The sequence below is a fragment of the Anser brachyrhynchus genome (genome assembly GCF_964034855.1).
Source record: "Anser brachyrhynchus genome assembly, chromosome: 1".
Taxonomy (NCBI): domain Eukaryota; kingdom Metazoa; phylum Chordata; class Aves; order Anseriformes; family Anatidae; genus Anser; species Anser brachyrhynchus.
Genome location: NC_137694.1, coordinates 43,435,473 through 43,457,836, shown reverse-complemented (window position 1 = coordinate 43,457,836; position 22,364 = coordinate 43,435,473). Strand labels below are relative to the sequence as shown.

The 22,364-nt window shown below is 45.8% G+C and overlaps 1 protein-coding gene and 1 long non-coding RNA gene across 3 annotated transcripts; both read right to left on the bottom strand.

Annotated features, from left to right (window-relative positions):
• Window positions 1–3: 3 nt before the first annotated feature.
• Window positions 4–22,344, bottom strand: TEF (TEF transcription factor, PAR bZIP family member). Of its 2 annotated transcripts, none has more exons than XM_080586622.1 (5): window positions 21,684–22,344; window positions 11,544–11,870; window positions 9,845–10,065; window positions 9,066–9,277; window positions 4–7,139 (listed from the first exon to the last, which is right to left on the bottom strand). In XM_080586622.1, exons 1-5 carry the CDS (start codon window positions 22,063–22,065, stop codon window positions 7,118–7,120), a joined length of 1,164 nt encoding a protein of 387 aa, XP_080442748.1. In that variant the 5' UTR covers window positions 22,066–22,344; the 3' UTR covers window positions 4–7,117. The 2 variants fall into 2 exon arrangements, with proteins under 2 accessions (XP_080442748.1, XP_080442749.1); XM_080586623.1 differs by lacking the exon at window positions 21,684–22,344 and adding an exon at window positions 17,069–17,368.
• LOC308200760 lies at window positions 13,843–16,947 on the bottom strand. Its single transcript, XR_013955784.1, has 2 exons — window positions 14,701–16,947; window positions 13,843–14,401 (listed from the first exon to the last, which is right to left on the bottom strand). It is a non-coding gene; the product is annotated as an uncharacterized lncRNA (long non-coding RNA).
• Window positions 22,345–22,364: the final 20 nt, after the last annotated feature.

Genomic DNA, 22,364 nt, shown 5'->3' with positions numbered 1-22,364 from the left:
GTATAGTGGAATATACATTTTATTTCTTAAAAAGGAAGGGTACTAACAGAATTTAATACAGTCAAAATTTTACAATTTTAAACAAAAGCTTGTTTTTCTCTTAAAAACCAGTTATGAGCAGAGAGGTGAGAGGATTTAAACTACTCACAAAATCCAAGCTGAAGACTTTGAGAATTCAAATCTGTGGTTTATACATTTAAAAAAGTGTAATAAATGGAAATATAAAATAATATCAACTCTGCAACAGTGAAATGCCCTTTCCTCATTAGACTGCTGTTTAAGCACCTTTATTTTCACCTATCAGCTGCCAGGAGTGCGTAGGTTTATGTACAAAATAAGCAATTTGGGACAAGAGATTCATATATAAATTAAAATCATTTATGGCAATACAGTTTTACCCAGCCACTACACAATCTTTATCATCTCTTTCATTCCTATAGAACCTTTCAGTCAATGATCTCAAATGCACTTTATGGACTGCTTTGAAGAGCAGCTACATTTGTAGGAATTATTTAGACAACCTCAAGGAGTAACATCCAAGAGATTAAACAACATGCAGTAAAATTAAGATTAGATTTATCATCTTTATATAAATACTGTGCACATTTATCATCCATCCCACTGAATGACTGGGACAGATCAGTGTCACGTCTGAAGCCAAATACAATATTTCTATCCAAGAGGAAACAGAATTTCAGGCTAAATATAGCAGATAGATAGCAGATAGGAGTTCCCTCAGACTATTGAGTTCAAAACTGAATGCCTCTGAAAAAGCTTTACAGGAACAGAATTTTCTGAATAACCTGCATATACGTTTAGCTATTTTATAGCCTAGAAACATGGGTGGGTAGGGGGAAGGAAGATGTCGTCATCTCTGCCCACTACAAAAGGTGCTGTAGCTTTGTCATTTATGCAACACTGCAGAAGCAGCTGACACCAGATGGGAGACTGCTCCAGTACAGCATTAGAGACAAAGAAGTTATGTTATGGCTGGAGGTGGTGTTACCACAGGCTGATCTCCTAGCTGAAGACCAATGGACCAGTCTCCTCGCCACCTCCTCCACAACCAAGTGTTCATGCTTCCTAGCAGACTGCTCACGATTCTCACTCCACTGTTGTTTATTTTTACGTTTAACACAAGATAGAACAGGTCATGAAAGCTGATGAAAGTTCCAGCTGTGCAGCATCCAGTGAACATGTACTCACCAAAACCCCAAGTCATTAATCACTTTCCCCCTCCAAACCAAGACAGGATACCTGTGTCATCTGTGCACATAATACAACTAATGTATGTGAGATGTAGACTATCTAGGCTACAAATGAGCTCCAGTAACAATCACTCTCACTGTTTCACTGCAACTCGCTGCAGTCTGAAGGATGGAGACAGCTGTTTAAGCCAAAAGAGAAAATACTTTAAAAAAAAAAAACACTTTACTTTTCCTCAATCACTAAGTGTTATGAATCATTTAATATTGCCACTTTCCAAACGCTACTCACAAACAAAATTAATTGGTCAGCTAATGGGGTGGGAAGAATAGTTATCAGTGTCATCAGTGACTACCAAAGAAAGACTGGAAGAGAATCAGTTCCCTCAAATTCTCAGTTTCTCTGCTTAAGTAGCTCATTTTTTAAAACACGTTTTTCCTGATAGAAAGAATCACAACTAGACTAGAATTCCACAACATCAATCTTGGTTTTGATTTCTGTAGTTCTCTAGGAAAAAAATAATCCCAAATCAAGCTACATGAAGCATTAACAATATTCAGGTATTACAATGGAAGCACTTATTTATTACTTCATAGAACAGATCAGTTTTAAAAGTGTATTTACATGTTCTAAGTTATACAAAATACAGTATTTCAATAATCATGTTAATCACCATATTTTAGACAACTTCACATAAAAGTGCAAGAGGATGCATCCTTCCATGATCCTGGCCAGTAGCAAGCAGCCACCTGCAGTGTTACAGATGAGAGCTGCTCTTGTGCTCCCTCGGGAAAACAAATCCCAGCATACCTTCTCACTGAGACATAGCTGCAGATCTAAGGAAACATTCAGGCAGGTACACGAGCAAAGTTTGTTGAGACCCACAGACCAAAATCACATGCCTTAATTTACTAGATGTATGTGAAGTACATTTTTACAGATGTTGTACAGCAAAGGGCTTCTGCTCATGCCTTAGTTGGGAAAATGAAGTAACAAGGGTTTTGGCTATGTAACAGGCACCCAAATTACATTTAATATGAACAGCCTTATAACTACAACTGACAGTGTGTTAAGGACACAATTCTGCAGCTGACTGCCTGGGCAGAGCTTCACATTCAAGAACAGATCCTGTGAAATCCACACGGCTCTCTATAGATACAGGGCTCATCCCATGCAGAACTGATATCAGAATTGAGGCCTTAAAATATTGGGGCCTCAGATAGTAATTCTCTCATGACACAGCACTATCAGTTCACATGGGCAGGTCAAGTCCCAGTGCAACAGCACACTTCGTTCAAGCAATAGCAATTTTTCACGCCCTTCTGCAGTAACTCTCCTCCCTATCTGTATATTCCTTTCACTTTATTCTGAACTGTGGAACGAGATCAAGAAAAGGAGATTTGAAAACGTCAACAAGTACTTGTCTTATCTGTGATGCTAAACTCAGGGGACCCAAATTGCTATAGAATTGTGAACAGCAAGCCTTCCGTTTTAGCAATCTGATTCAGGTCAGTATCTTGCAGTACTCTTATTTTCCTGCTTTCATTCTTTGCTCCACTTGCCAGGTATATTTATGTTTAAATCTATATGTGTATCTTCCTCAAATGATTCCGTTTCCCCTGTTGCTGCTTCAACGTTAAGAAGTCTGCATTCCAAAAGGGACTTACTAGGGGACTGTATACTACCAAACTAAAAATAACGTTCTGTATGACAAATCTGCATTATCAAAAATTAAAATATAATTTCTCAATTAGCATTATGTTAGCATCTCCACAGAAGTTTAGTTAAGCTTATTCTTTCTACCCTTTTCCCAGTCCTTTGTTGCAAGTTTATCCATCTTCACTGTGTTACAGTGGCAGATATACAGGTCAGAGTAATTACCTGAAAATCTAGAAAGCTAGCCAGTATCTTATAGTAATGCAAAGGCAAAATACTAGCATTAATTCTTTTGCTGCTTATGGATTTAGATGCAAGTTACTAAAAAAAGATTTATGCATTAAGACAAATTTGCATTTCTCATCTTGTGCTTATTAGCAGAAACAGTAAGGATGAACAAAATTCTATCTGGGTTTTTATAAAGGTCCAAGATGCCTTCACTCTCACTAAAAATGAAGGCATCTGATCACAAGGAAGAAAGCCATGTTATACTGAAGAGGTTTGCAGGGCTAAGCAGCAATATTGTCTTCTGTGCAAGTCCATTATTTCTGCTGTCTTAAAAAAATATATAGTCCACTATTTCTGCTGTCTTAAAAATATATATTTCCCCTCCACACACATAAGTAGGCTTTTTTTTTTTTTTTACAGTATTCTCAAAGCTGTTGCTGTTAGCCTTCCACTACACCTCGCAACTTGAAATAAATTTGGTAAGATTAGTAGCTAACCTGCAGGTAACACTGGAAGTGATTTCCACAGCTATAATACCTTGGGCTTTCAAAAAGCACAGCAGGGAAGTGGAAAATTGTCAGGAATTACAGAAAATGTTACAAAAAAACTACAAAAAGCCACACAACAGTCTTAAAAAATAACAAGCGTTCCTTCTCCCAGCACAAGCTTATAATACACTTTTTTCCACCAAGTCCATGCAGGAGTGAGGAAACAGATTTCAGATTGTCTGAACACCAAAACTCTATGAATGATCAAGTGACAGGATCAGTTTACCAACATTACACCTGCAATCTGACGTACATCCATCTGATCCCAGCACAGAATGCTCCAGAGTAAAGCAAAGATATCCATAACTCCAGTGCTTACTACAAGTTTATGTTCACCACATCAGAATAAAGCTTTTTTTCCAGTGGGAGTTAATGAGATTTTTGTTACTAGCTTCAGTGAGAGCAGATCGTGGCAACAGGTGAAAGATTTAACTCTTAGGGAATTTTTAAGTACAAAAATGCATTATTACAAGGAAATCTAACCATGTAGATTAGAAGACCATGTATGAAAACAATACTGCCTTAAGTGTTATTCATCACTTATTCATAGTCAATTTCTTCTGTAAAGTAAGACAACACATTGCCAACATCTCATCAACAGTTTATGTATTTTGAAAGGTAGTGCTGTGCAATGGCTGCTTGGTTTCGATCTGTTTCCTAATGAACGCACAGATATGTGAAAACTGCTCCCTTTAATGGCAATCCCTGCAGTGATGCCAAAAGGTGCATTCCCTTTATTCCCTCCCCTTGGAGATGGTCCCTTTGATGGATGGGATGGGGTACATTGGCATTAGGCACACTTGCAGCCTCTACAGAGCACGTCCCAAGGTTAGAGAACTTCAGACTAACAGTGCCAAGTCAGCATCTTTTAACACAAACTGAGCTAAAAGAATATCGGTCTTACGATCACTGTGAGAAATGCATCCAAGTTATCACTTACAAATAGGATAGCCATCCTAGTCAAAGAAACATGATTATTAGTTAATAATTCTGAAAGGAGCAGCATGCTAAGCAGTAAGCTTAACTTCCTGAGACTGCAAAAACTGAGAAAGGAAATCAGCACTGCACAATTTTTTCATCTGGAAATACCTACACCCCTTTTGTAGTTACTATCTTCTCATCTACCATTGAAGATCCTTCTTTAAAAAAAATCTCCAACTATAGGAGTTAAACCACACACTGAAGTGTTATTTTCCAGTTTCGCAACCTGTAGAGACAATCACAGAATGTGCAGATTTGTACTGTTCTACAGGGAAGTAGAAGAATTTGCTAACAGTCTTCTGTGAAAGAAAGAAAAAAATCTAATGAACATTCGCTGTTAGCTTCCGTTGTATAAACTTTCAATACAACAGGAAAAAAACCAATGGAATTGCACATACTACACTCACCAAGTATTTTGCTGTTAAAATAGCATGGTATACTGCAAAGCCAGATCCTGTATACAATATATGTGCTTAAAAGATGTTCCTAAAGCAGTAAGACAGCAAGACCCAACTGAAGGACTAGCAACTCCTTGCCCAGTTACAATATGCCTTAACTTTGATTTAAGCACGAAGCATGACATTCAAGAATAGCCAAAGCCAACTGAAAATTTAGAAGTGATAAATGGAAAAAGAGTTGCTATATTTACATGCTGTCAGTATTTTTAAAAAAGATTCATGGCATGGCCTTTACCACCAAAATAAAAAAAATAGTACTACCAAAAATATCAGTTCAAATTTGCGGTATTTGCTACAGGTAGTGATATATGCTGACATTTCAGCAACATGGAGTTAACTATTCATCTGTCTGAGGATGATACCCAAAGATCACCTCAGAACTTTAGAACTGCAAGTTATGACTGTACACTTAATATAATTTTGTAACTAACAAAAAAGTTAAAAATACTTTCTTGACGTCAGAACATGGTCCATTAAAAATAATAGGTCAATAAGTGCATTTAATGTACATGCCTTTTACAAAGGTTATACCTTCAAAAAGCTAGTTATGAATTCTGAATTTTGATATTTTTTTTAATTAAGTTTACAACATTATTTGCTGTTTTCTATCTTTTTCTCGTTGCCTTTCTGCTCTGAAAAGAAGGGTGGAATCTCTTGGGTAAGTGCTAATTCAGAATACTTGTTCAATCTGATAACATCAGGTAACATTTGCTGGTAACTAGCTGTGCCTCATAACATGGACACTTGTGCTTCTGAAAGCTTTTAGGATTATTCTTCTTGAGGTGTATTCTGTTTATCAATCTCCAGGCATAAATACACTGTACTTTCACTCCCATCTTACAAGCTTCATCTTGGCTACAAGCAGGGCCCTGTACTATCCCAGAAATGAAAAGTTATTGCTCTTAACCTTCCTCAATATAAATGTAGGTTGTTGTTAGGCTGATGAAGCTCTTCGAAAGGAACTTCCACCTACTTTCTCCATCTTCTACACACAGTAAACATCCCCATCAGCTGCCTAAGCTTTCATCTACTCCTGCACACCAGTACAAGGGCCCTGATACTTCAGCTGTGCATTGTAACGCTGTGAAATCAGTGGCTGTTTGGGATTTATCAAACAGATGAAGTACTCTTTCACCACCGCAGTTCTCATGTAGTCAAGAGACAGGAAACTGTAGTATGGCAGCTAATAGCCATTGTTTTGCTGGAGCTAATACTCATTTGGTAGTCTCAGACTGCCAAAAGACATGGGGGTCAGCAGCTCAGACTAGCACCTTTTCCATGATTGCTAAATCATTACAGAGAAATAGATTTTCTTTTAGTGAGATACTATTAAAGAAATTGAGCCTTGAAAAAGGGGAAAGGCGGGTTACAGCAGTGTTTTACTGTTACACAGGTCATTAGATATAGGTTAATTACCCCTCTTTGTATGGCACACCGGGGTGCTTTCTGGATTGTTTCAGTACATCTGCTGTATTTTTCTGCACTGGAAGTCTTACACGTCACAGACTGCTGTTTTCTTGGTGTCTTTGATTCTGCACTCATAGCACTCCACAAGATGCTACGCTGTACCAGAAGTGAGCTGCAGTATTAGGTACAACTTACTCTACTGCAGAGGAGAAAAAAAAAGTCTTAAAATATAGCAGTTCTTAATATATACAGACACTTCCATTTAAAACTCTCTATTTTCTTCCACTCAAGTGCCAAAACAGAGTCACTATTCACATAGGCTGTCAACAGACTTTGAGACATGAACTTTGAGCATCTTGACAAAACCCCAGTAAGCTAGCTTATTGTTGTAGTTCATAGTTACAGTGAGAAAGACAGATAAGAAAGCCATATACAGAATTAAAGAGACTTTGCACTTTTCATCATGCCCAGCCCTGGGTAGTTCAGATGGGGTACTTGCAGGAAAGCAGGCAGGCAGGGTCATCGTCAGTTGTTTGTGTTGGGACACCTCATAGATTTCACTGCTCACTCTGAAGACTGGCGATTCATGTGTGCTTTTTAGTTTCTTTGTTTTTAAAAGTCTTTAAAGTTGCATCACTCGGAATCAGATAAGTCACTTTAAACAAAGCAAAGTGTTAAGTGTGACAATTTATTTATAACATACTTCCCACCATCACCACCACACACCACCCTGTGAAAGAAAAACCCCTGCTGAAAGGGTGACAATTTTTCATATGTTTCAAAGAAATTAGACCAACGCTGCATGAAGAGCCACTCTGGTCAAATTAGAGCATAACAGAGGGGGAGACAGATTAAAGCATACATTTACTTTAAGTGTTCTGGATTAGCCTGCTTCTCCACTTGTTCAGGAAGTCAACACACAATTGGTCTAAATTCATAACAATTTCCCCATTACGCTTAAAAGACGAGCTAGGCAAGAAGTTTTTAGAACCAAAAAACAACCCTCATTTTCTTTTTCTTAGTATTCTTTTCAAATTTCAAGAAGGGAACTGGAAACTACCCTCAACATGTTCTACCCCATGTTTACTCCCTAATGCAAGCATCAGCCCAGGAAGCATAGCCTAAAAGTTCTGCCATAGCCACTATCTTAATCTTAAGATAGCTTTCCTTATTAAGAGGACTTCTAGACAAATACTTCTTTTAAGGCTTCTGGTTCCTGCAGTTGGAGGTCATGGAGAAAGTCCCAACATCACACACAACATATTTTTCTTTTAACACCACATACTGTTGAAGCAGCGCTTGGTGCTGAGAAGGGATTACTTCCAAGAGGGCAAGTCTTGTATGCTAATTTTGTAACAGGAAGCATGCTGGAGAGAGAACCAGCAGGCATGGAGAGTCCAGATATGTTGCTACACAGGAGATAGTGAGGTAAATTGTTCCTGTTTAGAGTGGGTGTAGCTTGTTCCATAGTGTATTCACGAGGCAAAGGACCGAAACAACAGAAAACCAAAAACCTTTGTACAACAGTTAAGGTGCAGTAAAGTAACAGTGGCTGGTTTCTCTGTTTCTTACGCTTTGGAAAAAGATGTTTTAATACCTTTTTTAATTTAAAAAGGTACTAGCAATTCCTTAACAGATAGGCCTCAAGGTTCAGACCAATGAGCCAGACCTCTTTTTCTAAATGATACCATCTCTGTTACTCCTCAGCCAGCATGAACATGCTGCTTCATCAGCAGTTCAAGAAAGAAGTCCCTCTTCTGGGGAAAAAGAAGGGGTGGTGTAGGAACACAGCCTAAAACCTACAGCAAATTATTTTGTCCATATCTATAAAGTGAGAGATCCCCTACTATTCTCTATCCTAGGTTTCTGGAATTTATCGAGAATTAGAACCTACAAAGAGGTTCGAGCAGTATTTTATCAACACTGCACTAACTCTGGTCTACATAACACATTCATTACGGTAGAGATATCTCTATTTCCACAAGAGATCAAATATTTCCCTGTCCTAAAGCCTCCTCCATCCCTCTTCAACAGGAACGGAGTTCTATACAACAGGTGCTTTCTAGTGCCTCTAAATGGGAGAGGAAACAATTTCATGATGCTGCCCAGCAACATCTATTTAAATCTTAAAATTATATTTTACAATTTGACTGGGGGGAGGGGCACACAGGTAGAAAAGAGCGAGAGGTGTTTGTTTTTCTTTAAAAAAAAAAAAGCAAGGACCAGAATCCCTTAGGCTCTTTCTCCATTTAAAAAGGGAGACTAGAACAGAAAGCAAAAGCCCTGTCCAGTCAGGAGGGATCCACATATATTCCTCCAGACAGGTGAATCTGTTCTCTTGTACAACATCAGAAAGTGCTCTATCAGTGTTAAAAAAAAAAGTTGTAACTATGGACACTAAGATTTTGGGCAACATGATCAGGAAAGGGCCTGAACAAGTTGTGCCAACAGATTTTTTTTTTTTTTTGTATAGATGCAAAATGGCAAAGCCTCCACAAACTTTATTTGAGTCTCTACAGAAGGCAGAGAAGTCTAAGAGGCTAAAACAAGGAGCCCTAACAATGAAAAGGGGTGTGCTTACAAGGGTCCGTATCTGGTCTCGTATTTAGAAACAATGTTCTTGCATCGCCCCACTTCCTTGCGCAGCTCTGCAACCTCCGTCCTCAGGGCTGTATTTTCTTTCTCAAGAAAGGCTGCACGAATTGTTATCTGATTTTCCTTTAGTCGCCGAGCATCACGGGAACGCTTTGCTGCCACATTGTTCTTCTTTCGCCTTGTCCAGTATTTTTCATCCTGAAACAAAAAAAAAAAAGAAAAAAGATGCCAACCTGACATTTTATATCAGTTATAAAACCTGACATTACGTATCAGTTTATGTAAGATTTCATCCCCACACTAGTCTTGTTTTAAGACAAACAAAATGCACTGTTAGAACTAGGGAGATTAAGACTCGGCTACCAAGCTGTCCAACTGAAATGCACCCTTTACTTAGTTTCAATTCAGAAATTAACTTCCACGGAAAGCATGTTCTGTTGTCTGGGCTGCTTAAAGCTGGATCATGCATAATGCTGGCCAGATACATACACTGGCCTTCAAAAGTGCAGCTGATGAGTTTGCGACTTGATAGTTCTTCTGATTCCTGTGTACAGCACTTTAAGTTGCTCCTGCCCAGTAATTATCTCATGGTATTAAACCAGCAAAACAGCAAGAACAGCAGCTGACTTGCCAGTTCTATTCTTGGCAATGCTTTTGCCCAATCACGTAGGTATAGCACATTACCTTTGTATGTCAAAGTGTTTGGTCAAAGAGTGAAAAACTTTGATCAAGGCCTAGAGAAGCCTGCAGTAATAAATCTGTTACCTTTTGCTCATCTGGGACAAAAACCTTCTTTGCTTTTTTGATCATCGGTTGTGGTTTCAGGTCCTCTTCAGTGAACTTGTGCTTGCGAGGATTGAAGAGCTCACCACCGGGCACGCTGGACAGCACTAAATCAGCAGGGTCAGGGTTAAAATTCACCTCAACTTCTACACAGTCAGGATCAATGGGGCTGGGTGTATTTCTCTCATTCTGCAGTGGGGATTCTGGCAAAAACAGGAGAAGTTACAACACGTTCAGCAGGATGAAGAGAATTAACTCAGAAACCAAGTTGGGCATCTACTATCTAGTAGTATTTAGTAGCATTTAGTAGTATTATTTGGTATTTCTCCAACAGGTGCTTGGTACTGTACAATTTCTCTTACAGAGAGAAGCTACACGGTCCATGTAAGAACAAGCTCCAGGAACATTTGCCAGACTAACAGACGTGAGCAGACAGATGCGGGACAAACTCTAAGACTCCCTCAGCATGCTTTGTGTACTTGAACACACATTAACATTGCTGTGGCAAGCTTTTAAGTAAGAAACTTGTATCAGCCTGAGTTTTGTGCCTTAGAAAACATCACAGAAACAAGCTCGCCCAAAACCTGCAGTCCCTTGGTCCTTCAAAGGACAGATAACTGCATTTCTAAAGGAAACACAAACGTAGGTTTGCTAAAAATGCCATAGTATGCTACTTCCTTGCCGCATGGAAACAGAAACATCCCCAACAGGTTGCCTGACACAGCATTCTTATGAACTTTATCATATTTATATATCACTTACAAACTTCATAAACATGAATTGCAATTGTCAGTGCAATTTGAAGTAGAGACCAATGAATAAGTCGTTTCATACGCCACCAGGAAAAAACCCACACCTTACGTCTTACTGAAAGAGTACCACAGTTTGCTCTTCTCACAGGTTCTGAGGAAGAGGACCTCAGCAAAATGCTTTCTGTAAACCCTGCTCATGAAATAGCACTGTGCACATTTAGAGGCTATGATGTTTAAACTCCAGACCTAGAGCAAACTGAGCTGCTAAATTCTTTAAAAGAAAAGATCTCCATACTACTCATGAAAAGTAGAAGTTTCCTAGTACCATTTAAGTACATAGTTTTGTTTCTTTGTTTCCTCTATTCCCTCTTCAAAGCAACACAGAACATCAAACTGCATCATTAACAAACCTTTTTGGAAAGTCAGTTCTCCTGTTTCACAGGCTAGCAAAGAAAAACTGCTTTGTTATTTTTTCTAAGCATTGTTATTTGAAGTACATTGTTAGCACAAGTTTACCCAAGCAGACCAAGCCAAAGCAGTACAAATGACCCGTCACAAACTCTCAACTCTGTTACAACATAACCTGAGCAACTACAGTCACAACAGACCCAGCTTCTCACCAAATGAGCAACACCAAAAAAAGTAAATTCTTTATGCTGGCATTCCAGTTCTTCTGATTTCAAAAGGAGAATGAGACTGCACGCTCACAGACACTAACTCACTTTTCCAGGAGGGAGACTGAGGAAGAAGAGAGGCAGCACCTTCATGAACTGACACATGGACTGAGCTCTAAATCGAGCACGTTTTGAGCTACTTAACCTGCTACAGCTAACACCGATGGGTTAGCACATCTCCGTTTTGATCTGAGGAGGCACCTTTTGATAGCAGAACAACAAAAATCCCTCAAAGCCCCACATTATTCAATCTACCTGTGCTGGAGGCTGCTTCAGATTGCTGGTAAACTGCAGTGGAAGAGGATGATGCAGGAGAACCAGTGGAAGCACTGGCAGACTCCTTTCCTTCCAGCTCAGCCACAGGCAAGAGTGGATTCTGGTTCAAATCCAGGTGAGTAGGGCTGGAAGGAATTCCGTTCTCCAGGAGGAACTCATCCAGATCCATGTACTCCAGGTGGAAAGACTCTCCATCATAAGGAATAGTTTTGTCCCAAATGGGTGGCATAAGGGAAGCCGAGACTGCCATAGTGCTGGCAGCTGCTGCCTCATCTTCCTCAAGCTTTATCTTCTCCTTCTCTTTATCTGAAAGATACAAGTAGGTCACTGTACAAGCTGCAACACAGGACAGACCCAAGGTTTAAGAGTCTAACAAAAATCCCAGGAAAGGAAATTCAGTAAACTGTATTTCTGCCTCATGACACAATCTGAAAATGCAGATGTTGACAGGCAACATTCCTTTCTGCTCAGCATGCAGCGCCCTGGCTCCCTGCGATGGCTGGACCACAGATATTTGAGTAGCCTTGAAGATCAATTATCTTTGCTGTGATAACTTACCCAAGTGTGATATAACACTGCATCTAGCTTATTATTCACTAGTCACTGCAAAATAGCTTTTGTTTTTAAAAAACAGACTTGTCCTGGAAGACAGGGAAGTGAATGTCTGTAAGTAGGATTACAGTGGAAGCCATTAAGAGGACTCTGAGCAAGCAGAACAGTTTATTCTATACACAAGAGAAAGAAGATGCAGAAGAATAATTTAGATACAAAAAAGAACGAAATATGGATTTTCGGATTACATTTGAAAATTAGCTAGAATGCCTGCAGCACAGCAGAGACCTGGACCACTATAGTTCAGAATTTTAGATGCATTTCTTTCCAAAATGACTCAGCATGTCCACACAAAGTAATAGCTCCAGATGCTGTTCGCTATAGATAGCTCAGAGTACACACAATTTTTACTCTTTGGGGAGATGTCTAATAAGGCATACTCCCACACCCCACCCCCAAGCCACAAAAGACTGATGAAATTCTCCATTTACTATGCTACAGGGCATGAAACACAGAAAAATGGCTGTTTCTACGTTCCCCATAGCTACTGAATCCTAACAATCGTCTGGGACAGAATCCAAGCAGAAAACTCAAGTTATAGAATAATTACATAATTTAATAGACAAAAATAAGCTGGCAAAAAAAAAAAACGAAGTCGTTTTCCTGATCCGGTTCTCTGTGTAGCCATGCAGTTCTACCAGCACTGCAAGGAGGCACTGCAGAAGCAGCGCCAGGGCTGGGACTACTCGAGCCAGCGCTGCCACCAGAAGGAGCGGCCACCAGTTGCACCCATACCAGCTGGAATCGCGTCTTATCGGAGAAACGGACAGATGTCCAGTTTGAGGGATCAAGGGCTCCAGGGATGCACACTGGACCAGTTTGGATCTCCAGTATTCATGACAACACGCACAATCCTTTGGCAATAGGGCAGCGTATTGTAGCCAGTCCCGACCAAAGGAGTACTCTACTTTATCAGGGTGGGAGAGGGGTGAAACTCCGCTCTAAATCAGAAAATCCTATTTATATAAAACCTGTTCTGATGGAATTGGCATTCCTTCTGCTGCTGTCTTAGCTGGTATGGAACTGAAACTGAAAGAGCTTTTTATGGCTTAAAGAACAGCACTGCCATACAAAGTAAATTATCGTTTTAATCTACCGTACTCTGAACATTTTATACAATAGAAGACACATAAATTAAACTAAACCATCTGAGAAAATACTTACCAGCCACAGGCTTGGGACTAACAGCAAGTAGCTAAAGAGCACATTAAATTCAGACCAGCAGCTTCTGGATCTGAGCTCCATTAACATCATCTCCTTGCAGCTGTGGGTCTTCCCTCTTGTAACTTCACACTGCTGCCTCCCAACTTTTATCTCCCAACACCTACCCCTGCCACAACCTCTTTTTGTTAACTCTCCTACCTTTTGCTTGTGCACAGCAAATGTGTAGGTTAACAGTCACGATCCAAATCAACTGTTTCTAAATAGCTTCTACTTGAAGCTAGTAAGGAAATGGTGTCTGCTCTGCTTCACACAAAGATGATGTCACTTACTAGTGAAGCACACCCCCCCAGATCAGAATAGCCATTTTACATCAAGCTTTTGGATCTGGGATTGTGCATTTCCATAAGGTTTGCATACTGCCCAGCCAAACAACTGAGATTTGCACTGGGGCTTGTGGACGATATCCTAATAAGGGCATCACCAAAAGAAATGCAAGTGACAATAACTTCTTTGTAAATCACTTTATTTTTTTAATCAACGTGATAAACAGCTTGTGAATGTTGAGTCAAAATGTCAACTAAAAAAAAAAATCGCTGCTTAGTCTTAAAAACAACAGTACTCCATTATAAACTATGCAAGTTTTAATACAAGCCAGCAGTGCTTTTGTTTTGCAACATCTAATGCAACGCCTCAAACAGAGAGCAGAAACTTTTGGTAATTAGTAGACACAACATAAAGCTATTGAGTATTTTTCAGAAGATAGATGCACATAGACTATACCGCTGGCACGTGTGGCTCTTCTCAGATCTTTCAGCACGTTTTAGATGTGCACCATCATCCTGCTGTACTTCAGTACCCTGAAAAAAGCTGTGGTCCTTCCAACTTCCTCTTGCTATTGTCCCTGGCTCACACCAAATTAGATCCTTTCTTCACACGAGACCATCTGATTTTTTTTTTCCCCTTTTGCTACACGTTGAGAACTGGACAAATACCAGGTCCCCAATGCCGTCTTTGTTTAGCTACGCTGACTCTCTCTCCCCCCTCACTTCTAACAGCAGTATCTGAAACAAAATTAAAATAGCAGCCGTTAGCAGGTGTATCAAGTGCCCATGTATTTCAAACACAACACACGAAAAGATAAAACTGTCGTATCATCTTTTTTACAGTGACGTTTTCCCACTGGCTTTCTTTCAATTCATTTAATTTTTATTTCTGCTGCATAGCACCCTGCTGGGTACACAATATCTAATGAAACACTAATTAACTTCTTGCATCTTGAGGGGGAAGTCCCCGCCTGCCCCAGCACAGGGACCTGAAACATTAATTCTCTGAAGATATTTATAGGGTAAACAGGTATTACCTGACAGCAGAGCTGCAGTATCCTAAGAGGCTCCATTTGCAGTGATTCAAGGTCACCCTGGTAAATCTGGACTGTAGTTCTACAGCTGGTAGCTCATGTCCGATTTAGCCCCCTCATTCTGCTACCGTGACCTATTAACTAGCCCGTACATCTGCTGTTAAAAGAGAGGTCACTGGTTTATGCGAAGTAATTTCAGCAACGAAAACTGAAGTTCACGAACGGTTGGAAATGCTGGTATTTGGGCCAAAAGCAGCAACCTGGAAGGAGCTTTTTTCCACATCCTTGATTTTCCTCAAGGAAAGACACGGCGTTTTGGCCGCTACTATCAAGTGCTACCCAGCCACAAACAATACACGTGCTTTTTTGCCAAACTTCCCCTTCCTTGAAAATATATTGTCAAATTACCCTGAAAACACTGTACAGACTAAGGCTGTTCCTTCCATAGACCTTCAGCCCCACTTGTGACAGTGCAACAAGCTAGGTTATAGGGTCACGTATTCCTGATGCCCATTATGTGATGGTTGTTGAGGCACTCCTGCCACAGCAGCAGGCAACTGGTGATTAAGGCATCCTTTGGACTGGAGAGCATGCAGCAGCTCGTTATTAACAGGAAAGACCTACGCTCCTGCTCCAGAGCATTAATTCTCTTCCCTTACCCCACAGATTTTTGTTTTTATTATTATTACTTTTATTTAACTCATGCACTGCACATGAGAACAATCTACAGCAAGTACCGTCAGATATACTCAGTACGCGGCAGAGTATTCAAGACGATGGCATTCATTTGGAACTGGATGCCCTCCTCTGTTGCTCAGAAGGATTAGAAAGCCTGCTTGCTTACTGGGTAGTCAAATTACCCAAGGCAGTTGGAAAACCCATAGGTAGCTTGTGCAGACTATAAATGGACACAACTGCAGCTAGTTGATACCGTTTCTCTCAAAATAATACCAAAAATTATATTTTGTCAACAGGCATCTCAGACAAGAGGCTCAGGGCCCTTTCTCAGAAAGCCTGCTGAAAACACACCACTTTTAAGCAAATCAGTAAGCCTTTAAAACGTATTGCAAAGGAGCAAAAAACACAAGGAGGATCCTCTAAAGTCAGTAATCCCAGTTCTACTTACAAGGCTTTTGTAAAATTAAGAACGTCTACCTGCTAACACAGGCGTCTCCCCCCAAGTCTTGCAAATACGCAAGCCAGAAAAGCACCAAGAGATCAAAATAAACAGAAGGCAACGAGTCTCAAGCGTGAAATGTAATAGTACAAGCTGGACTTGAAGAAGTCCACAGAGAAGTTTTAAGAATGAGAACAGTCTGAACTTCATCACAGCGTGAATGGAAAGGGGTAATCAAAATTCAACAGACCCACTAGCAAACTTGAGAGGGTCACGCTGTGCACCTCCCCAAGCCGGAACGGGGTCATCTGGTAAAAGGAAAAGTATCAAATGTTTCGAACTTCAGAATAACACAAGACACGAAACTTGTGTTAAATTTTACAACTGCATACACTAGATGACATGATGCTGGACAAGTCACCCTATCCCAGTCAGCTACGGCCACAGCTTCCAGACACTAACTTCAGTTGTTCCTGCTAGCGCTGTCACCTCTAAAAAGGACTGGGTGAAGAAAATAACCTAAGCACCCCCATAACATTGTAGATTCAAGATTTTGTGCACTGCAGCATCCTGTGCCATAGCAACAGGGCCAAGCCTTTACCAGAGGCTGACTATATATATATGTATACATATATAAGTATATATGTATGTAAGTATGTATATCTTAGGCAGAAATGAGAAAAATATTTGACGGAATCACGAGATGAGCACATTTACACGGTGTTGGGTAATGTTAGACGTACAGTCGATGGATGTTAATTGGGATCCTCACTGGGAATGATCTTACCCACCTTGCTTGCACTAGGGTCTATGCTGGATACGATGTTCTGAGGTTCCCAAAAGCTAATGTCAACCTTAGAACTCCTAATTGTAAAGACTCGCTTTTATTAGATGCCAGTACGCTGGGCCTTACAGCGATGGAGATAATCCTGAACCCCCCTCGAGATCAAACCGAGGCTCAGAAAGGCACAAACGCTGCCAGGTGAAAAAAATAACAGGCAACGAGAAATAAAGCAGCAGCAGCAGCAGCTTGCCGGCAGCAGGACACACCACGGCCCCCACTGCCGGCACTTCCACGGCTGCCGCCCCGGTACCGGCGGGGCCCGCCCCTGAGGCGCGGGGCGGGAAGGGAAGGGGGGGGGGGGGGAGAACCGGGAGGGAGGGGGGAGGAGGAGGAGGAGGAGGAGGAGGAGGAGGAGGAGGAGGAGGAGGGGAGGGGGGTGCCGCGCGCTCCCGCCGCCCCCGCGCGCTCACCCAGGCGCGCGTCCCGCGGCGGGTTCTCCATCAGCTTCTTCAGCACCAGCGGGAAGGCCCCGGGCAGGCCCCGCTGCTCCTGCCGCCCGGCGGCCCCCGCGCTGCCGCCGGCTGCCGTGGGCTCCGCTCCCCCCGCCGCAGCCGCCGCCGCCGCCTCCTGGTGCGCGGCGCGGCCGGGCATACTCCCCGCGGGGCGGCGGGCGCCTGCCGGGCTGCCAACGGTCGCCAACGGTCGCGGCGCGCGGCGGCTCCCCGGGCCCCGACGACAGCGCCGAACCGGAGCGAGACGGCGCGCGAGCCGCGCAGTGCGCATGCGCGGCGCCCGCCGGCTTCAATATTCATGAGCGCCGCCGCCTCGCCCCGCCCGCTGCCCGGCGGGGATTGGTCCCTCGGCGGCAAGCCCCGCCCACCCCGCCCCGCCGAGGCCGGCGCGGGCACGCGCCCCCCGCCCGTCGGGGCACGTGCGAGGGCAGGCTCCGCGCGGCTCATTTGCATGCGGGGCCCCGCCCCTCGCGCCGCCTCCGGGGCGCTGCGTCACCGCCAGCTGCTCCTGAGGGCGGGGGGGGGGGACGAAGGGGGGTGCGCGCGTGGGCGGAGAGCTCCGGGGCCGCTCGCGCATGCGCAGAAGCGAAGGTGCCCCCCCAGCTCCTTGAGGCGACCGTTAACGGCTGGGGGCTGAGGGGCCGCCGCCTCGCTCCCTCCCCTCAGCGCTCCCCGCCGCTCCGGGGGCTGTGTCACGGCAGCCGCCCCGGTGCTCCCGGCCGGGATTTAATCTCCCGCTGCCCTACATAGTGGGAGCGGCGAGGAGGGGCCGGGCAGGCTCCCAGCTCTCCTGATCTCCCGGTTCTCCTGAGCACCTCAGCGCTGCCCTTTCAGGTCCCCCAGCCTGTCCCAGCCGCGCTGGGGTTTAAGCTGAACGCATGCAGTAAATTTGGCCAAGTCCACCCCCAAGAGCACAGGCAGACGCGGAGGAGCTCCTGCAGAACGAACAAGCTCACAGAAGTGACAGGCGCTACAGCCACGAGGCTTCTCCCGTCAGCAGCTGCTGCCTCTTGCCGCAGAAGGGCCGGCCGCGGCAAGCCTGCTGCATAGCGGTGCGTGCGGCGAGAGGAAAGGGCGCGCAGCCTCCCTCGGAAAGCCCAGCTGCACCCAGCGGAGCCACGTGTGCCAAGGCAGAGACGTGTCCCCCCCGGGTGCTGGCACAAAGGGGCCTGCTTCCTCCCGCGAGACGCTCAGACGTTGGCTCGGTTCAGCCGCCCCTCCGCAAACCTCCCTGGCAAAGGCTCCAGAAATAACTTCAGACGTTTTGGTTGGGTTGCAAAATACAATTTGATCCGACCCTTGCTAAAAAACCCCACAGGTCGCTGACCCACAAAATCAGGTCTGAATTCCTCTTTGCATGCCCCGGAGAAAGGAATGGCTTGGAAATCGCATGTGGTAGGTGCTTTCCCCTGTAACCTTTCTGCAGCGAGGACCAGGGGATGTCTCCATCCAACCTGGGCAGACAAGGATCCCATGCTACCCTAAATGCCAGCTGCTTGTGTAGACAAGGCAGAATCTGCTGCCTCGTTGGCAGAGAACGGGTGATACAGTGCCTGGGCACGTGCTGCTTGGAAAGAGGCACCCTGCTAATGTAGGAGGCGGTCAGGAGGCTGGAACAGCACGGGTTAACGCATCGTCGCAAGGGGTTTCGGCCGATAAATCCAGCTGCAAGCAGCACACAGAACAGGTCATGCTCCACTGCCCGGTGTGCTCCGGGGCTGCCACGTGCCTTCAACAGGCTCCTTCTGCCTTGCCAAGCTCAGCTGGCAGAAGGAACGAGCGCATGGGTGGAGGAGAGATGCCACTTCACGCGGGGCAATGAAAGGCAGATGTCAGACCACACGTGGCAGAGGCAGCGCGCACAGCTCGGCGGGGGGCTCGCAGCGAAGCTTTTACCCAGCGAACAGCTAAATGGTACGTGGTAACGAGGACGCGACCTAGCAAGACTGGGAGGGAGCAGCTTCTAGGAACAGGGTGAGGGGACTTGGCCACAGCAGCGCAGGCTGTGGGCTCCCCACTCAGCTGCAGCTCTCTCGGTTGCTTTGTTCCATTGTTGTTGACGCTGGAGGCCCCGGGGGATGGTTGTTGCTGTGTCTCAGTGCTTTACAGAGCTCCTTCAAGGAACAGGCTCTGTGTGCATCCCCCCTGCACGTCTAAATGGCAACAGCTTTGCTGGGTAATGTCTGTGTGAATGGAGGTTGTTACCACACTCAGCGGCCTTTCCTCCAGGGCTTTTCCCTTCAGATTGGCCGTGTTCTTTCTCCAGCCCATTTCCACCCCAGCTCAGAAGGTGCTGAACGCTGAGTTCACGCCACACCGCCCCTGCCTTGTGACTCTGCTTGGCGAGGGTTTGGCCTGCAGAGTGTTAGCTGCTCGGCCTGAAGGCAGGAGTTCCTGGGGAGCATTCCTGTGGGTTTCCTCTTACACCACCCTGCCCGGACATCAGCTCTGCCCTGCCAGCAAGGAGGAAGGCTGCTCTAAGAGCTTTTCCTCGCTGCCTCAGGCTGGGACTAGGGATTTGAGTCACTGCCAGCACAAAGTGGACGTTGCACCATCGGCTAATACCGTCTTGAGTTGGGATCTGCCTGGTCTTTTACACTTTTTATTGTGCTCTGCAGCTGAGAAGGAAGAGAGGAGGACAATGTGAGGAGAGGAATGCAGCAGCCGTGGCTGTTGCTGCTGGTTTTTTTTTTTTTTCGGGGACAGATGATGCAGAACAGCCCAGCTTTGATGCAGCAGGGAGGCAAGCAAGAAGCAGCCCAGCGCTAGGCACAGGGGGGGAGGGACATGTACAGCAAGCCCCGCTGGGAGGTTTGAACAGCAGAACGCATTTCTGACAGAGGCCTGGGACCCAGCAAGCCCAGAAGAGTGGTGTGCAGGTATGGAGACCCAGGAGGTGAGCGCTGAGCTCTGTGAGAGGAGGGCCATGATGGCAACACCGGCCTCGGCGGGGAGGCGGCATAATAAGGACAATTCCGAGGGTTACGGGAGGTGATGCTAAGAGGCAGGGTGGTCCTGGAACCGAGGAAGAAAGCTGCCACAAAACAGCAACCTCAGCTGCCAAACAAGCCACATTCAGTTAAAACTAAATCATTCCTTCTGCAAATCATTGATCCCCCCAGCCCCCACTCCAGCTCGCCAGACAGATCAATCTCGCCAGCGCTCCTCCCTTGGATTAATTCAATCCACTTGGCTGTGGAGACCAGAGGTCCCGGAGAGCCAGCCAAACTTCAGCTCAGCCACAGCAAGGCTCTGCGCCACGTGAGCCTCCCTTGGCCATCTCCACCTCCTCCCAGCCAGGTCCGCTTTCCACCTGGGCACCAGTCAGCCCTGAAATCACGCCCTGCTCCTGACACGCAGCGTCACACTGAGTGACCCGTAAGCACGGCGGGTAACGGGCAAAGTCTTGGCGAAGGAGGGAGCCAGCTCGCAGGTGGCAGCAGCGGAGCGATGTGACAAAATAAGCCTCAGGGAAGCGTGGGCATTCCCCCTTCCCCTTTCCCACAGGGAGCCGTGCGGGCACCACGGGGCTTGCTGTATTCCAGCGGGTGTTGGCAGCTCCTCTACTGCCACAGCAGCATCCTTCTCTCCTGTTGACACCCCGGGGGAAAAGCAGGGCTCCCCTCTGCACCGTGGGTCTGGCTTTCTGCTCCCACGCCTGGGTCACGCTGTGCCTCGAGACTGCCGAGCTGTCCACGTGTCCTGCTGGCAGTTCCCTACCCACCAGCCAGCTCAGCGCGTGTTCGTTTCTGTGAGTTCGACTCGCTCATGCCTAGGCATGAGCTTGTTGTGCCAAGGTGTTCCCACACACCTCCCCAGCGCTCGGCAGCGAATGTTCAAACACGACAGCCAAAAAGCAGCTTGCCGAGGGCATGTGGCGTACTATCCAAAACCGGCGAGTTACGTGATGGGCGCTTGGAGCGTGCCCAGCAAGAGAGAGTCGGTCACCCAGACTAAAAAACCTCCTGGGTCATTTCCACTTGTTTTCTCAGAGGCTGCACAGAGAGCGGGACTGCCTAAGAGCACACAAGTGCCCCTGCGAAGGGAACACAACATTCACTTTGTTTTGTACCCCTGCTTCCCACGGAGAACCAGCGGCAGCATCAGGCACAAGGTTTGCACAGAATCAGCCCGCTCCACGCCAGCCGGGCTCCCAGGGCAGCCCACGTCTGGGGAGCAGCAGCGTCTGCGGGCTGAGCGGTTATTAGCCGTTGGGCAGCGTGGATGGAAATCCTGGAAGTTGCTCCTACGCGAGCACAGAGGTTTGTGCCCAAGCCTTCTCTGCACACAAAGCTCTGAGGGTTTCCAAGAAGTAGCTGAGCGGAGAGATTTAGAGGATCAGGAGCTCAGCACTCCTGCCTGATTTGTAACCAATCCATCGCTGCTGGTTTTCGTCCTAGCTGCACAACACGCTCCGTGCCAGCGCTCCCCGACTCACTTGGGCTCTCGGAGGAAGCACACCCTTGAAAAACTTGCAGCAAACGAGCTCTTCTGCCCCCTCCTCGCCCTGCAACTTGACGAGGGGAAGCAGAAAGCAAACCAGACACCCGAGCACGTGTTCCCTGCATCCTACCTGTCATTTTGTTGGTCCAGGGTAAGGAGTACTCCAGCAGGGACTTGAGGACTTCCAGAAAGTCCAGGGCAGCGGGGCCCCCAGCGCTGTTGCAGCTTGACATGTCCTGTCCCGGGACTGATTTGCGCGGGTGAGGGAGGGCCGGGAGCGGGGCCGCCAACGCCACAACCCGCTCGCCTGGGCGTTGCGAGAGGGGTTCGGAGGCGCCCGGAGCGGGCGCGCCAAACAACCCCTCCTGAGAAAACCCAAGGAGGAAGGGAAGCAGCCTGGCAGAGATGCAGTTTGCCCAGCTGTCTTCACCTCCCCCACTCCCGCTCTGAAGTGGCCAATTGTGGAAATAGCTTGCAGCCGAGCAGGGCTGGGCCGGGCTGCTGGCCAGCATGGTTTTACAGGGCCCCTCGCAGCCAATCCGACTGCGAAGAACTGGGCCAGTTATCTAACTTTGCAAAGGCAGCACCCTTTTCCTTCCCAAGGTGTTGTAACAAATACGCACGTTGTGGAAAGGGGGAAAAAAAATGCGCGCGCACAGTCAGGGGTACGCACGTCGGCTGCGAATGCAGCAGCGAACGGATCCTCTCCCCCAAAAGCGCTCTCGGGAGGCTCCGAGGAGCTCCGAGCTGCGCAGACTGCCTCCCGGAGACATACACGCAGTGCCTGCATCTGCCTGCTAACTTTCCAGCT

Excerpts from the sequence above, each read along its gene's own strand:
- TEF (XM_080586622.1), bottom strand. The coding sequence starts at position 22,065 with ATGCTGGCCAGCAGCCCGGCCCAGCCCTGCTCGGCTGCAAGCTATTTC. Across the intron at positions 11,871-21,683 it reads CTGGACCAACAAAATGACAG|ATAAAGAGAAGGAGAAGATA; the intron begins GTAGGATGCAGG and ends TGTATCTTTCAG. Across the intron at positions 10,066-11,543 it reads TGAAGCAGCCTCCAGCACAG|AATCCCCACTGCAGAATGAG; the intron begins GTAGATTGAATA and ends TGTTTTTGCCAG.